Raw genomic sequence first — 21,778 nt, 5'->3', positions numbered from 1 at the left:
CTCCATCTCTTCAGTTTGGTTCCCACCCCCCCAGCAATTCTAGTTTAAACTCTCCCCTTGAATGAGCCAAGGAGTGGGAGAAGGAGGCAGAGCAAGGCCACGAGTCCGAAAGGAAGCGGGAGCACAGCCGGGGTCGGGAACGTCGGGAGACCAAGAGACACAGTCAGAGCCGCAGCACGTCCAGCCAAGACCACAGCCGGTGCTGACCCCCAGGGACTGAGGGTCTGCCTGCCCCAGAAGGAGATAAAAAGGAGCGACACACACACACATCTAGATGGAGTGCACTCGTGGCGCTAGCAAAAAGGACACGTGAGTCAAAAAGGAAAATAAGGGAAGAATAGGGCTTAAGTAACATAACAAAGATGGCGATGATTGGAACCATTACAGCATTTGATAGTGGCATTGAAGACTGGGCAACTTACATTGAAAGAGTGGAGTTATCTTGTGACGCTAACAGTGTTAAGGATGAAAGAAACCCGGCTTCTTACTCAGGCTACGTCCACACTAGACCGGATAAATCTGTAACCGAAGCTTTTTCTCTTCGTTTTGACCCTCCGTCCACACTGAAACGGCATTTTCCTCCCCTGAAAACGGAGCTTTTCTAAAACACTCTCCAGAGTGCTTAAATCTGAAAACGCCTAATATCTGGTGTAGAGTGTACGGGGTAACTGGCTAATTTTAAAACGCTGTCATGATGTGCCGGAGCAAATGGTGGCGGCATTTCATTGTTCTCTTGAACGCAACCTCCAACACCACAACAACAATATCTGACAATAGATGTGTGACATCCTAATGTAACGTTGTATGGAAATACAAGATAACACTGACACAGACATGTTTTATACATTTAACAAGGTGCTTTATTAATGTATTGCTTGTGCAAACATTCAGTAGATGCAGTTGTCACTTTTGCTGAGTAACTCGTTTTATTGCACATGTTAAATATGGCAAAATAATACACAAAAACATGGCAAAAGTAAAGGCAAACAAATGAGGTAACGGCAAATTTCACTTTTGCCCAGTAACAAGCCTTATTGCATTTAGTTGTAGCTGTCATCCCTTTCATCGGTGAAGAGACTATGGCTGTGGGAAATGTTTCTGGACAAACACGCACCAAGTCTTTCATTTGGCAATTTTCTTTTAAGCAAGTCTTTTGTTTGGCAATTTCCTTTTAAGTTTTTCTAGTCTGTAACTGGACAAACGCGCACCAAGTATACCGTTTCCTTCTCGCTTGTTTTCTGTGTGTCCTGTGCATGCCCAATAGGAGTAGATTTGCCCAAATATCTGTTTTAATGTGGACAGAGGTATTTTCAAAAACGCCTGGTGTGGACGCTTGTTGTTCTTACACGAAACCGGCGTTTTCAAAATTATCCGGTCTAGTAGCTGGACGTAGCCTCAGTATTATGGGAGCAAAAACATACGGCCTGCTATGGAGCTTGTTAACCCCTGAAAAGCCAGCTGACAAAATGTTCAAGCAAATAGTAGACACTCTCCAACAGCACTTAAACCCCAAACCACTGGTCATTGCTGAAAGATTTAAATTTCACAGTCGGAATCAGGGCAAAAATGAAAGCATTTCTGAATATTGTGCTGAATTGCGCAAATTATCAGAACATTGTCAATTTGGGGCTGGTCTATTGGACGCATTGAGGGACAGGTTAGTGTGTGGCATGCACTGTGAAACCACACAGAAGAAGCTTCTGTGTGAAAGAGACCTTACATTTGAGAAAGTGCTAAACATTGCAATATCAATGGAAACAGCAGCACAGGGTGCTTCCGAGATACCTCTGGAATATGCCACAAATGAAATGTCACTGAACAGAAATGAAGGAAAGAAATGTTACCGTTGTGGGAACAGGTCACATGACCCTGATGACTGTTGATTTAAAGATAAAGAATGCAGAAACTGTGGCAAACAGGGCCACATTGGCAGAGTATGCAAAGCTAGTAAACAGCAGAAAAAGGGCAAAATACAGAGAAACAAAAAACCCCAGAAAGGAAAATACAACAATGTACACAAAATGGAAGAAGGCAGTTCCAATGAAAGCAGTTCTGATGAAAGTGAATTGTCTTGTCTGCAACTTCACAGCGTGAAAGAGACAGGTGATCGAAGAGTAATAAGGATCACTCCACAAGTGGCGGGCGTGAGACTGAAAATGGAGGTGGACACAGGCTCAGCTTTAACAGTGATCTCTGTACACGAGTACAAACGACTGTTTTCTCACATACCTCTGAAATGAACTAAACTACTGCTAAAGACTTACACAGGACAGAAAGTGTGTCCCAAAGGTAAAATTAAAGTGACAGTGACCTACGGAGACAAAACACAGCAGCTGAACCTCTATGTACGGAAAAATGGAGGACCACCGTTGCTGGGACGTGAATGTCTCAGGAAAATCCAGTTGGATTGGCACACCATCAAGGCACTAGATGTGTCAACAAAGGAGGGCAGCTCGGCAGGGAAGATATCTGCAGCTCTCCTCTCAGAGATGTCCACAGCTCTCCTCTCACCCATTGTCGACTATTACAACGATGAGGAGGAGCTAGCCAGCGTCGACGACGAGGCCGAATGCAGTATCCGCGGCCGCGACTCGGATGAAGATACAGAGGATGCAAGGGAGACAGATATTGCCAATAAGCAGGATGATGAAGACTACCTGGAAGTAAAAGAGCAGATGTACCAGGAGAAATTGACATCTCTCAAAAGACAGCTACAGCAGTTACAGGAAGGCACTTTGCAGGAGTATCAGAAAAGGATGAAGAAACTAGGTCAACAAAACAAGGAAAGAATACGAAATGCAGAGCTTTTTCTGCAACTGGAGACAGAACAAGTGGAAAGGAATTATATTAAAGAGAAGAAAGCAGCAGTGAAAGAATCTGAAGATTGAGTTAGAGGAAAAGTAAAAGATGATTGAGAATGAGAGGCTAACAATGGAACTCACAGGAGATTCTATGGAGGTAAAACCAATAATGACTAGGAAACTAAGGAGGAGACCTAATGACCCTGTTCCAATTACAGACAAAAGACGAAAGCCTGCACCTGCGCAGTTAAATTACTTATTAACAGATGAACAGATAATGGAAGATCTGTGAACTCTCAATAAGCTTAAATCTCCGAAAAGTCCAGCATCTCCGTCTTCTCCTGAGCATCTTCCCAGCACTCCTGCTGAATCACCAGCACAAAGATATGAAGCACAAATAGAAGATGGAAAGTTATATTACGATAAGAGATGGTATCATAAAGGTCAGGCTCTCTATTTGGAATCTAAGAAGAATACGAAGATTAGCTGTGTAATTAGCTCAGTTGGAACAAATGAGATATGGGTAAGGAAGACAAGTGATAGCACAAAGATGCGTATATATCTAGGACAGCTGCACAAAGGAGTCTTCATTATATGGAGGTGATCTGCTGCCTAGAACTCTTAGCAAGTTGGAGGCGCACATCTCCTTAACTCCCTATGCTCAGAGGTCAACTGTTCATGACTTTTATACGGAAATCTGTCTTAAAACAAACAAGTTTATTGACAGACATTAACCGGAGAGGCAGAGAAGACCCCCCCCCCCCCCCCGGCCAGAGACTTGAGTTATAAATGGGTCTTACACCAAAAGTAAAAAAAAAAGGCTTGTTATAATTTGATATTATTATGTACTTTGTTATAATTTAACATTATTAAGTTACTAAGTAAACAAATGGTAGGCATTTGTATGTTAAGGGTAAACATATTTGTTTTGCATAGTGCTCCAGTAAAAAAAACAGTTGATACACTATTAAAATAAAAGGGGAAGAGTATACCGTATAGCCTAAAGTAGAATAAGGGACTACTTTATGTTGTAGTAATACGTCGTTGCATGCGCTATTAGGTGCGTATGGATCTGTATATATGTGCGTTAAAGTCCGGACTCTGCCCGTAAAGAACCATGAAACTTATCTCCCGTCTCCAGCGTTTTTATTAATAGCATTGTTGTGTAACTAGGCCACATACACAACAGTCTCTTTTTAAACTCTTCTTGCTGTTCTAACTAGCTGACTTCTATGCGCTTACACAGTCGCGCTTGTTGGATGTCAGACTGGCAGAGAGTGGACGAATGACCCCCCCCCTCGCTAGGCTAATGAGTCATCAGCAGGCCGAATGTGTCGGTGTACATGTGATAAATAATACTAATAATCTCGAATCTTGAAGTGACTATGAGTACATTCAACCAGGGAAGGCACGGTGTACCGGCAGAAACCACTGGCTAATAGTGTCAGGAGCTGAGTCTGAGGAAAGAAAGCTGTTGTCTAACTTCTTCTGGGATGAAGTAAACACTAAGCCCACCTTCAAATGGTTACCACCGGCAGTCAAGTGATCTCATGCCTGCCCACTGGGTTTAATATCTAATTGTTATTTATCACTTCTGGCTTAAAGACAGTGGAAGGAACATTTCTACTGAAAATTTATCTGGGAGGAAATGTGATGCAAACTTTTAAATTAAACAAGAGGCTGCTTCAGTGTTGTTGCTGGTCGACAGCCAAGTTACTCTGCTTCTTGACCATTTAAGGCAATGTTAGTGCTCCAAACATGGGTGATAATAAAATGTAGATGGAGGCTGGCTGTCAAAGAGCACCCAGATCTTGAATTATCAGAGCCTTTCCAATACACTCGGCAAGAGACTGCCAATTCATTGTTGCATCCGCAGCTTTTTTTATAAATGCTTCTCTCCCTCCGTGTGGGCTGAGAACAACTCAAGTAAATGGTAAACACAAGAGATTCTGCAGACGCTGGAAATCCAGAGTAACACACACAAAACGCTGGAGGAACTCAGCAATCTGGCAGCATCTATGGAAATAAACAAGCAGTCGATGTTTTGGGCCGAGACCCTTCATCAGGACTGGAAAGGAAGGGTGAAGATGCCAGAATAAGAAGGTGGTGGGAGGGGAAGGAGTACAAGCTGGCAGGTGAGAGGTGAGATCAAGTGAGGGGGAAGATGGATACAATTGTCATGATTTAAGAGACCTTGCCAGCTCAAAAAACAACAATCCCTTCTCATACTTGCCTCTTGGCCTTGAAGATTATTCCCCTCAGGTGTCAATCCAGTTACCTTTTGAAAGCACTGATTGCTGCTATCTCGTCATAAACATGAGGTTCTGCAAATGCTGGAGATCTTGAGCAACACACATAAAATGCTGGATGAACTCAGCAGGTCAGACAACATCAATGGAGAGAAATAAGCAGTCAATGTTCTTTCCTCTTAAATTCCTTCTTCTCCTGCCCTTTATCTTTTCCACTATCCCCTCACAACATCTTACTTCATCCCCCCCCCAACCTACCTGCCTTCCCCCTCACCTGGTCTCACCTATCACCTACCAGCTTGTCCTCCTCCCCCACCCCCCAACCTTCTTAATCTGGCTTCTGCCCCCTTCCTTTCCAGTCCTGATGAAGGGTCTCGGCCTGAAATGTTCACAGTTTATTCCCCACTATAAAAGCTGTCTGACCTTCTGAGTTCCTCCACCATCTTAAGTATCGATCAATACTAGCTTGCTTCATCCTTGCACACGGTGAATTCAAGATCACAACCTCACCCTGAGTAAACACACTTTTCTTCATCATCTCCCTTGCATCTTTCACCTAATGTTTAAAACCTGCGTGCACAATTCTTGAACCATCAGGTAATGGAGCAGCCTTGGCCTATTCACTATAGCTAAAGAGTCACCCAGGCATGAAAGGGAAGCTTGGTAGGTATACATGGGATAGAGGTGGGGGGGGGGTGTAAAGGAAATGAGAGCAGGTGTCTGGATGAGCCAGAACAATATCAATTTAAATCTCTTTTGCCTATACATGATCCACATCTTTCAATAAGATGGTGCCAGCAACCAACCCAACTAATAGAGACGTCCTGTAGATAGTTCACAAAACTATTACTACTTCTCCTCCTCCTTCCTTTTTTAATTAGACTTCTACTATGAATCTGTGTGTGGTAATTTGCATTTTGATTAATCAACCATCAGTTTCACCAATCAACTTCACAGCTCTTTACTTCACTCCTCCCCACCTCCCAGTATCAGCTATCACCATGTGTTTCTCTCCCCCCCCCAACCTTTTAAATCTACTCCTCGGCATTTTTTCCCCAGTCCTGCCAAAGGGTTTTGGCCTGAAATGTTGACTGTACTTTTTTTTCCACAGATGCTACCAGGCCTGCTGAGTTCTTCTAGCATTTTGTGTGTGTTGCTTGGATTTCCAACATCTGTAGATTTTCTCTTGTTTGTGAATGCATTTTGATCATGTGTTTTTGGGATGAGTGAGCAATCTGGCGTTTTTGATGTCTGCGATGGAATTTGGGGTGGTTGAGAACGGAGTGCGCAGCCTAACGGTGGAGCATGAACACATTATCAGTTCCATTACTTACTGTTTAAAGCGTCGAGCAAGATTAAAATCAATGAGGATGAAAGCGGGTGTTCTGCCTGTGTTTGACAGGTCACCTTCTCCTTTTCCCTCTCTCCCTCTCCCTCTCCCCCTCTCCCCCTCTCTCCCTCTCCCTCTTTCCCCGATCCCTCTCTCCCCCATTCCCCCTCTCCCTCTCCCCTCTCCCCTCTCCTTCTTCCCCCTCCCTCTCCTTCTTCCCCCTCCCTCTCCCCGTCCCTCTCCCCCTTCCCTCTCCCCTTTCCCCCTCCCCTCTCCCCTTTCCCCCTCCCCTTTCCCCCTCCCCCTCTCCCCTTTCCCTCTCCCCTTTCCCTCTCCCCTTTCCCCTCCCCTTCCCCTTTCTCCCTCCCCTTCCCCTTTCTCCCTCCCCCTCCCCTCCACCTCCCCCTCTCCCTCTCCCTCTCCCTTCTCCTCTTTCCCCCTCCCCCCTCCCTCTCCCCCTTTCCCCCTCCCCCTTTCCCCCTCCCCTTTCCCCCTCCCTCTCCCCCTCCCCCTCTCCCCCTCTCCCTCTCCATCCCTCCCTCTCTCCATCCCTCTCCCTCTCCCCCTCTCATACCCACCTCTCGCCCCCCCTCGTGCTCCCCACCCACCCTTCAATACCAATCGACTATGCTGTACACATGAAAGAAAACTACTGAAATCTGGAAGTCTTGTGAAAACACATAGATCACAGTGACTACAACTGGAACATCTGTGGTGATCTGCTACTAGGAATGCACCAAGTACTGTTGTTTCATTTGTGAATCGGACATCCACGCTAATGAATCTCTTTACATTAAAAACGATTGGCCACTCCATAAGCAGGGAACTGTAGTATGTAAGCCACTTGTAGACCCAGCAAAGGTATTTTTGCCTGCTGTTCATATAAAACTGGGGCTTATGAAAAATTTTGTGAGTGATGAACAAGGAAGGTGAAGGATTTCAACATTTGAGACAGATGTTTCCCAGAATAACTGACGCCAAGATTAAGGAAGGCATTTTTGTTGGTCCACAAATCAAACAGGTCATCAACGAGAGGCAATTTGAAGAACTTCTAGTGGGACCAGAGAAAATTGCATGGAAGGCATTCAAGGATGTTGTTGAAAATTTTCTTTGCAAGTACAGAGTAACAAATTACGTGTAGCTAGTTGACAACATGCTTCAAGCACACGAAATCATGAAGTGCAACATGTCACTAAAGATTCATTTTCTGCATTCCCATTTAGACACCTTCCCTGCAAATCTTGACACTGTCAGTGACAAGCATGGTGAAAGGTTTCACAAAGATATTGCCGTCATGGAGAAACAGTATCAGGGCAACTGGAATCCATCAATGCTGACTGATTATTGTTAGACACTTAAGCAAGAAGCCTCAGACACTGAGTACAAGCAAAAATCATCAACAAAACATTTTTAGTTTAGTTGAACTATTGCGAAAAGCATCAGCACCGTTATGCAATTAAACACATTATATTCAATAAAAGTTAGTTTCTTGTTTCTCCAAGTTCCTACGTGATACAAGTAGTCTGAAATTATAGTTGTGTTCAGCTTCAAGCAGTCTATCAAAACCACAAAAGGAAAACATGTTTCTGAAAAAATTGTGGTCCAATGTATTCTGTATGTATCCTTCAAAAACAAAATTTTGAGAGTACAAGTTTTTATGTGCCTGTCAGAATAAAAGGTAAAGATAACAAGTGCAGGGAACCTTGGTTTTCAAGAGATGTTGAGGCCCTGGTTGAGAGAAAAAAATAAGATGCAAGCAGGAACAAAGTAAGGGCTTATGAATGCAGAGAAAACTTAAGGAAATCAGGAAAGCTAAAAGAAGGCATGAATTTGCTCTAGCAGGCAAGATGAAGGAGAATCCAAAGGGATTCTACAGATATGTTAAGAGGATTGCAAGGAAAAAAATTGGTCCTCTGGAAGACCAGAATGGTAATCCTGTGTGTAGCAAAGCAAATGGGGAGATCTGAAATGAATTCTTTGCATCTGTATTTACACGGGAGATAGATACAGACTCTATAGAAGTGAGGCAAAGTGGCATCAACTTCATGGACCCTCTACAGATTATAGAGAAGGAGGTGTTTGCTGTTCTGAAGCAAATCAGGGTGGATAAATCCCCAGGGCCTGACAAGGTGTTCCCTCGGACCCCATGGGAGGCAAGTGCAGAAATTGCCAGGGCCCGAGCAGAGATATTTAAATCATCCTTCGCGACAGGTGAGGAACCAGAAGACTGGAGGATAGCCAATGTTGTTCTGCTGTTTAAAACAGGCTCTAAACATAAACCAGGAAATTATAGGCCGGTGAGTCTGACATCAGCTGTGGGAAAGTTATTGGAAGGTGCTCTAAGGGACTGGATAGCGAAATATTTGGATAGAGATGGACTGATTAATGATAGTCAGCGTGGCTTCATGCATGGTAGGTCTTGTGTAACCAGTCTTACTGAGCTTTTCGAGGAAGTTACCAGGAAAATGGATGAAGTGAAGGCAGTGGATGTTGTCTACATGGACTTTAGTAAGGTACTTGACAAGGTCCCACATGGGAGGCTGGTCAAGAAGATTCAGTCGCTCAGCATTCAGGATGATGTAATAAATTGGATTAGGATTTGGCTTTGTGGGAGAAGCCAGAGAGTAGTCGTAGAGGGTTTGCCTTGCTGACTGGAGGCCTGTGACCAGTGGAGTGCTGCAGGAATCAGTGCTGGGTCCATTGTTGTTTGTCATCTGTATCAATGATCTGGATAATAATATGGTTAACTGCATCAGCAAATTTGCAGATGACACCAAGATTGTGGGTACAGTGGACAGTAAGGAAGACGATCAGAGCTTGTGGAGAGATCTGCATCAGCTGGAAAAATTGGTTGAAAAATGGCAGATGGAATTTAATGCAGACAAGTTCGAGGCTTTGCACTTTGGTAGGACCAACCAGGGTAGGTTTTACACAGTGAACGGTAGGGCACTGAGGAGTGTGGTAGAACAAAGGGATCTGGGAATACAGGTCCATAATTCATTGAAGTGGTGTCACAGGTAGATGGGGTCATAAAGAAAGCTTTTGGCACATTGGCCTTCATAAATCACTGTATTGAGTACAGGAGATAGGATGTGATGTTAAATTTGTATTGGACATTGGTGAAGCCTAATTTGGTGTACAGTATTGTGTGCAGTTTTGGTCACCTACCTACAGGAAGGATGCTAACAAGGTTGAAGGAGTACAGAGAAAATTTACAAAGATATTGCCGTGTCTGGGGGATCTGAGTTATATGGAAAGATTGAACAGATTAGGACTGTATTCTTTAGAACGTAGAATACTGTGAGGAGATTTGATAGAGGTGTACAAAATTATGAGGGATAAATGCAAGCAGGCTTTTTCCGCTGAGATTGAGTGGGATTACAACCAGAGGTCATGGGTTTAGGGTGAAAACCTTAAAAAGGGTGAAAGTTTAAGGGGAATAGGGGAATCTTCTTCACTCAGAAGCTGGTGGGAGTGTGGAATGAGCCGCCAGCACAAGTAGTGCATGCGCACTCGATTTCAATGTTTAACAGATGTTTGGATAGGTACATGGTGCAGGTTGGTGGGAGTAGGCAGTTTAAGTGGTTTGCCATGGACTAGATGGGCCAAAGGGCCCATTTCTGTGCTGAACATCTACGCTCTGTCCGCCAGAGAAAGCAGGATCTCCCAGTGGCCACGCATTTTAATTCCACGTCCCATTCCCATTCTGACATGTCTATCCATGGCCTCCTCTACTGTGGAGATGAAGCCACACTCAGGTTGGAGGAACAACACCTTATATTCCATCTGGGTAGCCTCCAACTTGATGGCATGAACATTGACTTCCCTAACTTCCGATAATGCCCCTCCTCCCCTTCGTACCCCATTCCTAATTTTTTTTTCTCTCTCTTTCCCTCTCACAATAACTCCTTGCCTGTTCTCCATCTTCCTCTGGTCCTCCGCCTTTCGTTCTTCCAAGGCCTCCCATCCCATGATCCTCTCCCTTCTCCAGCCTCATATCCCTTTTGCCAATCAACTTTCCAGCTCTTAGCTCCATCCCTCCCCCTCCTGTCTTCTCCTATCATTTTGGATCTCCCCCTCCCACTTTCAAATCTCTTACTATCTCTTCTTTCAGTTAGTCCTGACGAAGGGTCTCGGCACGAAACGTTGACTGTACCTCTTCCTATAGATGCTGCCTGGCCTGCTGCGTTCACCAGCATTTTTTGTGTGTGTTGCTTGGATTTCCAGCATCTGCAGATTTCCTCGTGTTGGCGTAAAATGGGACTGATGGGATGGCTCTTCTGGGAGGTATCATGGACCTGATGGGCTGATTGGCTTCAGGTTATCTGCAGATGTATGTAAAAAGGTCGTTGTTCTCCACAGTAACTGCCGATGACTTGCACTTGTCGGGCATGAAGACTCTGGAACACGTGGCCGTGACCGTGACCATATCACACCCAGCTCGTGGTGCCCTGGAGCTGACACTCTACTGCCCCAGTGGGATGTCGTCGCTTATTGGAGCGAAACGCCTGATGGACAGGTAAGTGGGCTGGTCACAGAGGCTTCCTGAGCACCTCCCCAGAAATCACAGGAGGAAAGTGCTGTCGCTTAAATGGACAGGGATTGGCATACTTAGCACTGCTGGAATACCAGGAGTAAAAGGTTTATTGGCTTATTATTGTTGCAACTGAAAAGCTTGTCTTGCATACTGTTTTTACAGATCAAATCATTATGCAGCACATTGAGGTAAAGCAATAACAATGCAGAATTTAAGTGTAAAAGGCAATGAAGTGCAAAATCATAATGAGGTTCTTCTGCCTGCTGGGAGATGGGTGAAAGAGAATGTCCAGGTGTGTGGGGCTGCTTTACTGAGACGGTGAGAAGTATAGACAGAGTCCGTAGAGGGGAGACTGGTTCCTGTGAAGTGCTGAGCTCTGTCCACAACTCTCTGCAGTTTCTTGTGGTCACGTGCGCCGCAGTTACCATACCGAGCTCTGATGCATCCAGACAGACTGCTACATTGATAAAAATTGGTCAGAGTCTGGTGGAAGTGGAAGTGTATCAAGAGTAAATTGGAGTGGGAATTTCTAAATGATTGTGGAGTGTTGCAGCTATATCTGAAGAAATTAGGGTCTTGGCCTGAAATGTTAACTTTGACCTGCTGAGTCCCTCCAGAATTTTCTGTTTGTATACAGGATAATATTAGGGAGCAGACAAGAGTTTTATCTCCTCAGCAAAAACCACAACAGCACATTGGTGAGAGATGGATTATCAAAAAAAATGCCACTGTCGTCAGTAGCAGGGAACCTCCCTGATGTGACTAATTAGATGCAGATTTTAGCCTTTGATATGTTTAACTCTGAACAAGGTTTTGCCTTTCGGGAAACTTCCCAGCTTTCGTCAACTTAATGCTGAAGTTTATTTTACTGCTCATGAAATGGTTGAGGACTGATAGGTTTCAATGTTATACCCCAGATTTGCCTTCTGTTAGATTTCTTAAAGAGTTCCGGATGTCTCTGACTGAGGAATATTCAGAATCATTGAAAACATTAACAAAAAATTAAAATTGGGTTCTCAATTGCTAACCCAAAGTTAAGAAACGTAGCAGTCCAATATTGATTGTGTTCCTAAACCTTCAGATGGCCAACATGTTTAACCTCGCCCTCCCTGCTGAGTTCCTCCAGCATTTTATGTGTATTAAAAGGTAGATCTTTGTTACATGAAGTTATATAGTCCATTGTTGGATTATTGGTGAATGAATCAAGTTGCTTAACACCAGGTAAAAATTGGTTATCTGAGGGAATTTAGACCATAAATACGTAAAAACTAGGAGCCTGCTCCGCCAATCAATAAGATCTGGCTGATCTGACTGTGGACTCAGCTCCACCTACCTCCTTTTCCCCATAAAACTTAATTGATCTGCTATGCAAAAATGTATCTGTGTCTCAAATATATTTAATCAGGTTGCCTCTACTGCTTCCTTGGGCAGAGATTTCTACAGATTGGAAAGGAAAGGAAGTTTCTCCTCATCTCCTTCCTAAATCTTGAGGCTATGTCCCCGAGCTCTAGTCTCACCTATCAGTGGAAAAAAAAACTTCCCTGCCTCTATCTTATCTACCTCTTACATAATGTTATATGCTTCTATAAGATCCCCTGTCATCCTTCAGAATTCGAGTGCGTATAGTCCCAGGCATCTCATTCTCTCTTCATAGGTTTACCCCCTCATCTCTGGAATTTCTGTGTAATTGAGAAGTAATTTGCGTCAAGGTTGGAGTGAGTTTACACATTACAGCTGTATTTTAGAACATAGAACAGTACAGGACAGTACAGGCCCTTCGGCCCACAATGTTGTGCCGACCTTTAAATCTACTCAAGATCAATCTAACTATTCCCTCCCACATAACCCTCCATTTTTCTTACATTCATGTGTCAATCTAAGAGTCTCTTAACTCTCTCTACTCTATGTGCCTCTGCCAGTGCCCCTGGCAGTGCACCATTCTTTGTGTGAAAAAACCTACCTCCGACACCCCTCCTCTATACTTTCCTCCAGTCACCGTAAAATTATGTGCTCTCGTATTAACTATTTCCATCCAAGGTTAAAGGCACTGGTAAAGGGATCTAAGCCTCTTATCATCTATACACCTCTGTCAAATTGCCCCTCATTCTCCTTTGCTCTAAAAAGAAAAGCCATAGCTCACTCAGCCTATCCTCATAAGACATGCTCTTTGATCCAGGCAGCGTCCTGGTAATTCTCCTCTGCACCCTCTCAAAAGCTTCCACATCCTTCCTATAATGAGGTAACAGGAACTGAACACAATACTCTAAGTGTAGTCAAACCAGAGTTTTATAGATTTGTTCAGCAATTAGCACAGCACTCAAACAGCTGGAGGCGTTCCGCAGTTAAGAGTTCACTGTCAGCGCTAGTTGTAAGGAGTCTGTATGTTTTCCCTGTGACCGCCTGGGTTTCCTCCGGGTGCTTCAGTTTCCTCCCACAATCCAAAGACATGCGAGTTAGCAGGTCCTGTGATTAGGCAAGGGTTAAACAGAGGTTGCTGGGTGGTGTAGCATGTTGAGCCAGAAGGGCCTGTTCTGTACTCTATCTCTAAATACAATAAAATAAAAACATTTCCTCGTGGAGCTTGATCTCAATCTTCTGATTAATGAAGGCCTTCTTAACCACCCTATCAATTTGCGCGGCAACTTCGGTTTTGCACATCTCCAGAGTGTAGGTACTGCTCCCAATTTCCATTTTGCATTTACATCAGATTTTACTGGGAGACCCAGTGCTGCTCTGCAGTCAGTTCCTCCTTGTCCCACATTTACCAGATTCAGATTGGTAGCACCAAACATGCCGGCTGAAGAAAATGGGCCCAGTCAGTCAGGCCCTGCACAGAACTAAGACCTTGCACTGTTTAACAATCAGAATCAGATTCATTATCACAGATTTAAAACTTAAGAAATTTGTTGATTTGTGGCAGCAGTGCAGGGCAAAGATATAAAAAAAACTATTGATTACAAAATTAAATAACTAGTGCCAAACAAAAAGAAATAACGAGTTAGTGTTTCTGTTATAATAGTTTGACATGGACTAAATGGGCTGAAGGGTCTGTTTCTGTGTCTGTGCTGAAGTTTTCTATGACTCTATGACTATGTGTTCATCAAGGTCCCATCGATAGGCCAAGATTAGTCCTGCCCGCAAACAATTGAAGTGACCTTTATCAGAGGGCTTTCAAGTCTCCAGCTTTGCCAATTGTCACATTTTTGGGACACCTCTGAATGGGCTTAATTTTAGAAAGCTTCAAAAACAATAACAAGCAAGCAATTAAAAATATGTTTAAATTGAAGCAAATGTGGTTGCAAAAATCTGACTGAGAGCACAAATAATTGAAAGATATCCTATCTTATTTCACCTGATGATGAATCTGAAAATTTTGATCCAGAGGTTCTTTGGAAGTCAAGAATGAGGTGTAAATCTCATAATTATAGCAGTTTTGTTTGGTGTTCATAATAATAAAAATAATGATAACCAACTTACTGTAAGGGAGAGAGAGAAAGCAAAAGAGACGAACAAGGAAAGAAAAAAACAAAGAATTTGTGGTCATCTTATATTAAAACTAATTCACTAGAGAGATAAAGCACATTCCAGTGATAAGAGGTAGCATATGAAATAGCTAGGTTTAGGTGTGACGCAGTCTGCAGAAAAACTTCTAGAAAAATACAAAATCACCTATACTACAATAACTGAAAGCTCACTGAACAATTACACAAATATAGATAATTACTGTGTATAAGATGATAAGCAAGCATAGGAAAGTTAAACTACATGAAAAATAATAATTTCACACTCTAACCCAATACTTACTTCCTCATAGATGTAAGATCCCTTTTGAAATGAGGAATGTTTGTGTCCTTCACCAGGCCTAATTTGGTGCAGGATCTGTGAATACATTCCTCTGTGAATCCAGAACTTTCTTGCATTTACATGAGTGACTGTACAAATCCAGAACTTATACAGGGGTGCATTTGCAGCAGTGATTGCTGCCAGTTTGCAGTGGAACTTCTTTCATTTATCAGGAAGGTTCACCTGCAACATGGACTCTATAGGTGCACTCAAGTGCCCGTTCCCCGAACGCCTGCCATATTCACTGGCTTCACAGGAAATGTGCATATCGATATTTCCCTTATATCCGTTTCAGAAATGATGGTTTCACTGAGATCAAGTACCAATGATACAGGCTTTGACGCTTAAGACTAGAATTACTTCCTAATATTTCCTTTCTTTCTTTTTAAATCTTTTTATTGAATAAGTACACAGAAGTTAAGCCATATAGGCACTAATACACTGTTAGAATATAATATATTACAGGAAATATTAATACAGAAAAAAATTAATACAAACAGTGCAATTTAAACATAAAATGACAAGGTAATATAATAGTATACTAATTTTTATATATATCAAACCCCAAAAAAAAACCCACCATGCAACTAAACTAAAAAGCAAAGCAAAACAATGGGCTAACTAGGAAACAAGTAGAGTTAAAGTACTTAAAATCACGTCCTCAAACCCGACCTCCATTAAAAACAGTTAAAAAAAAACAAGAAGGGAATATAAATATGGACCGAGAGAAAAAAAATTACATTAAATGAAAATGTTGAATAAAAGATCTCCAGGTCTGATCGAATTTAACTGAAGAATCATAAAGATTACTAATTTTCTCCAAATTTAAACATAATATCATCTGGGAAAACCAAAAAAACGTAGTTGGAGCATTAGTCTCTTTCCAATGTTGTAAAATACATCTTTTCGCCATTAAAGTAAGAAATGCAATCATTCTACGGGCTGAAGGAGAAAGATTACTGGAAATTTTAGGTAATCCAAAGATAGCAGTAATAGGATGAGGAGAGATATCTATATTCAATACCTTTGAGATAATATTAAAAATGTCTCTCCAAAAAGTTTCCAGAGTAGGACAGGACCAAAACATATGAGTTAAAGAGGCTATCTACCCCTGACATCTATCACAAAAAGGATTAATATGAGAATAGAAACGAGCTAATTTATCTTTGGACATATGTGCTCTATGGACAACTTTAAATTGAATTAGGGAATGTTTAGCACAGATAGAGGAAATATTGACTAGTTGTAAAATCTGCACCCAGTCATTCGCCGAGATAATAAAACCCAATTCCTGTTCCCAATCTACCCTAATCTTATCAAATGGAGCTTTCTTAAGTTTCATAATAATATTATAAACAATAGCCGTTGCACCTTTCTGACATGGATTTAGGTTAATTATAGTATCTAAAATATATGTAGGAGGGAGCATTGGAAAGGAAGAAAGTATAGTACTTAGGAAATTTCTAACTTGGAGATATCTAAAAAAACGTATTCTTGGTAAACTATATTTATTAGATAATTGTTCAAAAGACTTAAGGGAACCATCTAAAAATAAATCCAAAAACCGTGAAATACCCTTAGTCTTCCAAATTTGAAAAGCATGATCCGTGAAGGAGGGAGGAAAAAATATGTTACCTAAAATAGGGATCGCTAGCCCAAATTGGTTAAGATCAAAAAATTTTCTGAATTGAAACCAAATACGTAAGGTATATTTTACTATCGGGTTACAGACCTGTTTGTAGCGTTTCAAATCAAAAGGAAGAGAAGAACCTAAAATAGAGCCAAGTGCATAACCTTGAGCAGATTGTAATTCCAATGCTACCCATTTAGGAATGGATAGTGTATCCTGGTCAAGTAACCAAAATTTCATGTGTCGAATATTAATTGCCCAATAATAGAATCTAAAGTTAGGTAATGCTAAACCTCCATCTCTCTTAGCTTTCTGTAAATGTATTTTACCCAGTCTCGGGTTTTTATTTTGCCAAATAAATGAAGAGATTTTAGAGTCAACTTTATCAAAAAAAGATTTTGGAACAAAAATCGGTAATGCCTGAAATATGTATAAAAATTTTGGCAGAATAAACATCTTAACTGCATTAATACGACTGATCAAAGTTAAATATAATGGAGACCATTTAAATGAAAGTTGAGTAATATGATCAATTAAGGGTAAAAAATTAGTCTTAAATAGATCTTTGTGTTTACAAGTAATTTTAATCCCAAGATATGAAAAACAATTATTAATCAGTTTAAACGGAAGGTTATGATACAAGGGAAGTTGCTTATTAATCGGGAAAAGTTCACTCTTACTGAGATTTAACTTGTAACCGGAAAAGAGACTAAATTGTGCTAATAAATCTAAAGCAGCAAGGATAGATTTTTGAGGATTAGAAATATATAAAAGTAAGTCATCAGCATAAAGTGATACTTTATGAGACTTTAAACCACGAGTTATCCCAATAATATTTGGAGATTCTCGAATGGCAATTGCAAGAGGTTCTAATGCAATGTCAAATAATAAAGGACTAAGAGGACAGCCTTGTCTAGTACCTCGAGAAAGAGGGAAAAAGGGTGAACTTAAAGACTTAGTACGAACTGAGGCCATAGGAGAATAACATAACAATTTAATCCAGGATATAAATTTCGAGCTAAAGTTAAACATTTCGAGCACCTTAAATAAGTAAGGCCATTCTACTCTGTCAAAGGCTTTTTCAGCATCTAAAGAAATAACACACTCAGGAACATTTTGTGAAGGAGTATAAACAATATTTAAGAGTGTGCGGATGTTATAGAAAGAGTAACGTCCTTTAATAAAACCCATTTGGTCTTCCGAAATAATATAAGGAAGTGCTTTTTCTCATCTGTTTGCTAATAATTTAGAAAAAATTTTAGAATCAACATTTAATAAAGATATTGGTCTATAAGATGCACATTGAGCAGGATCTTTATCCTTCTTTAATATTAGAGAAATTGACGCTCTATAGAAGAATTCGGGAAGTTTACCAAGTTTTAATGAAGCCTCCAGAACCCTAAAAAACCAAGGGATTACTGAAGGTGCAAAAAATTTATAAAATTCCGCGGTAAACCCATCAGGGCCAGGAGCTTTCCCCAGGTTCATAGAAAAGATAACATTCTTAATCTCATCAGTGGTAATGGGAGTATCTAGCATAGAGGATATATCCTGTGAAATCTTAGGGAAATCTAGGTTATCTAAAAAGTCATTCATATATTTAGAGTCTCGTAAGGACTCTGATTGATATAAGGAGGAATAAAAATCAAAAAAGGCTTGATTAATCTCAGTATGATCAAGTATCAGTTGATCATTTTGATTATAAATCTGATTAATTTGAAATTTAGTATAATTAGTCTTCAACTGATTAGCCAACAGTTTACCAACTTTGTCACTATGTACATAAAATTCACTTCTTGTTTTCTTTAATTGATTTACAATCAAGGACGAAAGTAATAAACTGTGTTCCATTTGAAGTTCAGTTCTTTGTTTATACAGCTCCTCAGAGGGAGCTGTAACATATTTCTTATCAATTTCCTTAATCTTGTTCACAATTACCAGCTCCTCCTGCTTCAGCTTCTTCCTCAAAGCAGCAGAATACGAGATAATCTGACCACGAATATAAGCTTTAAAAGTATCCCAAAGGATGTTCATAGAAATATCTTCTGTATAGTTGATTGTAAAAAAAAGATCGATCTGTTCATTCATAAAGTTAACAAAATCCGAGTCCTGAAGCAACAGTGAATTGAAACGCCATTGTCTATTATTTTGTGTATTGGCCTGAATTTTAATAGAAAGCTTAAGTGGAGCATGATCCGAAATGGCTATAGAGTCATATTCACATTTAACCACTGAAGAAATAAGACGAGAGTCAATAAAAAAAATAATCAATTCTTGAATAGGAATGGTGAACATGTGAAAAAAAAGAAAAATCTTTTTCCTGAGGATGCAAAAAACGCCAAATGTCCGTCGACCCAGAATCAGAGAGGAATGAGTTAATCAAAGTTGCAGATTTATTGGGTAAGGTCCGTAAAGGAGCCGAACGGTCCAAAACCGGAGATAAACAAGTATTAAGATCTCCGCCCCAGATCAGTGAAAACTGATTCAAATTCGGGAACAGATTAAATAGTGATTTATAAAATTCCGGACAGTCCATATCGGGAGCATAAATGTTAACCAAAACTACCTTTTTATTAAAGAGTAGACCACTAACCAATAAAAATCTACCATTCGGATCAGAAATAATATAATGTTGTACAAAAGTAACTGAGGGGTCTATAAAAATAGAGACACCTTGAATCTTAGCGTTGGAGTTCGAATGAAACTGTTGATCCTTCCAAAATTTAAAAAAAACGTAGTCTGTCACCCCTCCGCACAGGTGGGTCTCTTGTAAAAATAGAACATGTGCTTTAAGTCTCCAGAATACTTTAAAAACTTTTTTCCTTTAATTGGATGACTAAGACCGTTAGTATTCCAAGAGACAAAATTAATAATAGACTCCATAAACCCTAAAGTCAACCCACAAAAAAGAGGATTGACAATAGGTTTGACCCACGAACCCGGAAAGGGAACAGAACAAACAAGAGATAACGGGAAGGAGAACGCAACCAATGCTTCAGTAATGTAAATAGCCCAAGAAGAAAAAAACTAAAAAGTGAAGCCCCTCCCACCACCCCCCACCCCATGACATCAAAGCTAAATCTAAAGCAGACCAGCCAGAAAGAAGCAAGCACTAAGACTACCCCCATGACTTCCAATAGACGCTCACTAAAAAAAAGTGTAAGTATAAAAAAATCAGCTAAAGTTATAAAACAGTAAAGGAATAAAAAAAAGACCAATTAAGACAAACACAATATAATACAAAGAAAAAGACAGTAAATATAAAGAAAACCGTAATGAACAACAGACCCTATGATTAAACAAAAAAAAAGAAACGAGATAATTAACATAGACTAGTTAGGAAAAACTACAAAAAGTACATTTGAAAACTACAAAGTTTAAGGCCTCAAAGGAAATACGTGAAATGATGCTGAGGGAATAACCACCCAGAGTCCCCAGGGAAAAAGAAAGGAATGACGCAGTTGAGAAAAAGTTTGGCAACCATATTAGTTAACCAAAACTAAACTTTTCTGCCCATATAAAGCAAAAAAAAATTAAACCCAACAGATTAACAGCCTCCGATCAAACGGAGATAATTAAAAATTACGATTAAGATGTTGAAGGTGAAAATTGATCCAGGTAACTCTGGGCATCCGATGGAGAATCAAAAAAACGGGGAGCCCCATCAGGCGTGCGAATTTTTAAACGCGCAGGGTAAAGCAGCACTGGTTTTAAATCCATCTTGTAGAGTTCCGACATCACAGATCTGTAACAAACACATTGATCCCGAATCTGTTTACTGAAGTCTTCCACAAACCAAAAATGAAGATCCGAAAAATCAATGTAACCTTTAGGTCGAGCGAATCGAAGCAATTTCTCCTTGTCTTGAAAGTAATGAAATTGTACAATAACATGTCGAGGTTTATCTGACTTAGACGAATATGATGGAACTCTGTGAGCCCGATCCAATAAAGGTGGTTGGTCAGGAAATACGGTAGGAAATGCATCTTTTAAAAGTTGAGAAAAAAACTTTATAGGGTTGTCAGATTCAGCAGCTTCACGAATACCAATAATTCAAATATTCTGCCGTCGCATTCTAAGTCAGAGTTTTTAAAAGTCAGAAAGTCAAGTTTTTTCTTCATTGCAGTAATTGTTTCTTCAATTTTCCCCATCTTGAGTTCATTTTGTTGCGTGGATTTTTGAAGATTAAATATAACAGATTGATGTTCTGTGATAGATGTTTGCATTTTATCGATTGCATCGGCAATTTTCTGGAGATTAATTGAAATCTCCGCACGAATCAGCTGCGTTACAGAGGTTGAAATTTCCCTTTGAATTAGATCCGATATAGCTTTCAAAGTCACCGGTGGTTCAGTCGGAGGAAGATCGGTACCTTTCGGTCTAACCGGAGGTTTGCTGTCTTTCCCATTTTTCCCATTCTTAGACATAGCAGACCGTAAAAGCATCCGAATATCAAAAAACACAATTTGTTTCAAAGTATTATAAAAGTCGATGCCTTAATGGTTAGCTTAATATAGCTGATCATAGGAAAAAAACTCAGAGGTAATGGAGCGAGTCAAGAACACGACTTCACTCCATGAGCTCTACCGGAAGTCCACTTCCCAATGTTTCCAGCAGATCATTATGTAGATCCATTTACAATATTCATTAATGTCATCTGGCAGCAATATAGGTTTTCAAAACTGTATGTAGAGAGGGTTTCATTTGAACAGTTGAGATCAGGTTCATGCATGGTTGAATGTTTGTAGGATTTTCATTAGTTTACTCTTTGAATTTTTAGAAATATATTGGTTTAATTGAATTAGTTTTAATAAATTTTCTGGCAGGATATCAAGTTTGGGGGAGGACGTTGTCTAACTTTTTTTTTCCCCTGAGGTAATACTACCTCTGTTAAATGTACACACACACAGACATTCACTACCAATATATCCAGCATGATCCTGTCATCATGGGGGGAGGTGGGGTGGGGAACAACATCTTGCTTCAAAGCTCTGAAACACAATCTTTAAACCTTGTGTGGTAAACCCAAACACAGGTTGAAATGAAGACTGTCTGCCTTGTTTTTCATTTCGCATGATTAGTATTGTCATCAATGTACTGATAATAGGATTGCACTTGCTTGGCATTTAGTAGGGAAAGATTATCTAATTCTACTTCTGCAGCTGCTGGTTTTAACAGATAAGCCGAGAGAAATGAGCTGTTGCTGTGTGTGCTACCCTTGTACAAAATTTCTTCAAGGCACAAGAGAAGTATTAAATGGATGAAGTGCAGCAGGCCAGTGAATTTTTCTCGTGAAGGCGCCTTATCTAAGAAAGGATGCACTGGCATTAGAGAGGGTCCAGAGGAGATGATCCCAGGAATGAAATGCTTAACGTATAAGGAGCATTT

The 21,778-nt window shown here is 40.6% G+C and overlaps 1 protein-coding gene across 7 annotated transcripts in view; it reads left to right on the top strand.

Annotated features, from left to right (window-relative positions):
* The window catches only part of LOC134341013 (proprotein convertase subtilisin/kexin type 7-like), a 323,082-nt gene that overhangs the window by 266,910 nt on the left and 34,394 nt on the right, over positions 1–21,778 (top strand). For all 7 annotated transcript variants that reach the window (XM_063038716.1, XM_063038711.1, XM_063038717.1 and 4 more), the window contains one exon: positions 10,743–10,899. In XM_063038716.1, the coding sequence (XP_062894786.1) occupies positions 10,743–10,899 (157 nt within the window). The remainder of the gene's footprint in view (positions 1–10,742; positions 10,900–21,778) is intronic.

This window comes from Mobula hypostoma, chromosome X2 (genome assembly GCF_963921235.1).
Source record: "Mobula hypostoma chromosome X2, sMobHyp1.1, whole genome shotgun sequence".
NCBI lineage: Eukaryota > Metazoa > Chordata > Chondrichthyes > Myliobatiformes > Myliobatidae > Mobula > Mobula hypostoma.
This window is presented reverse-complemented; position numbering and strand designations above follow the sequence as displayed.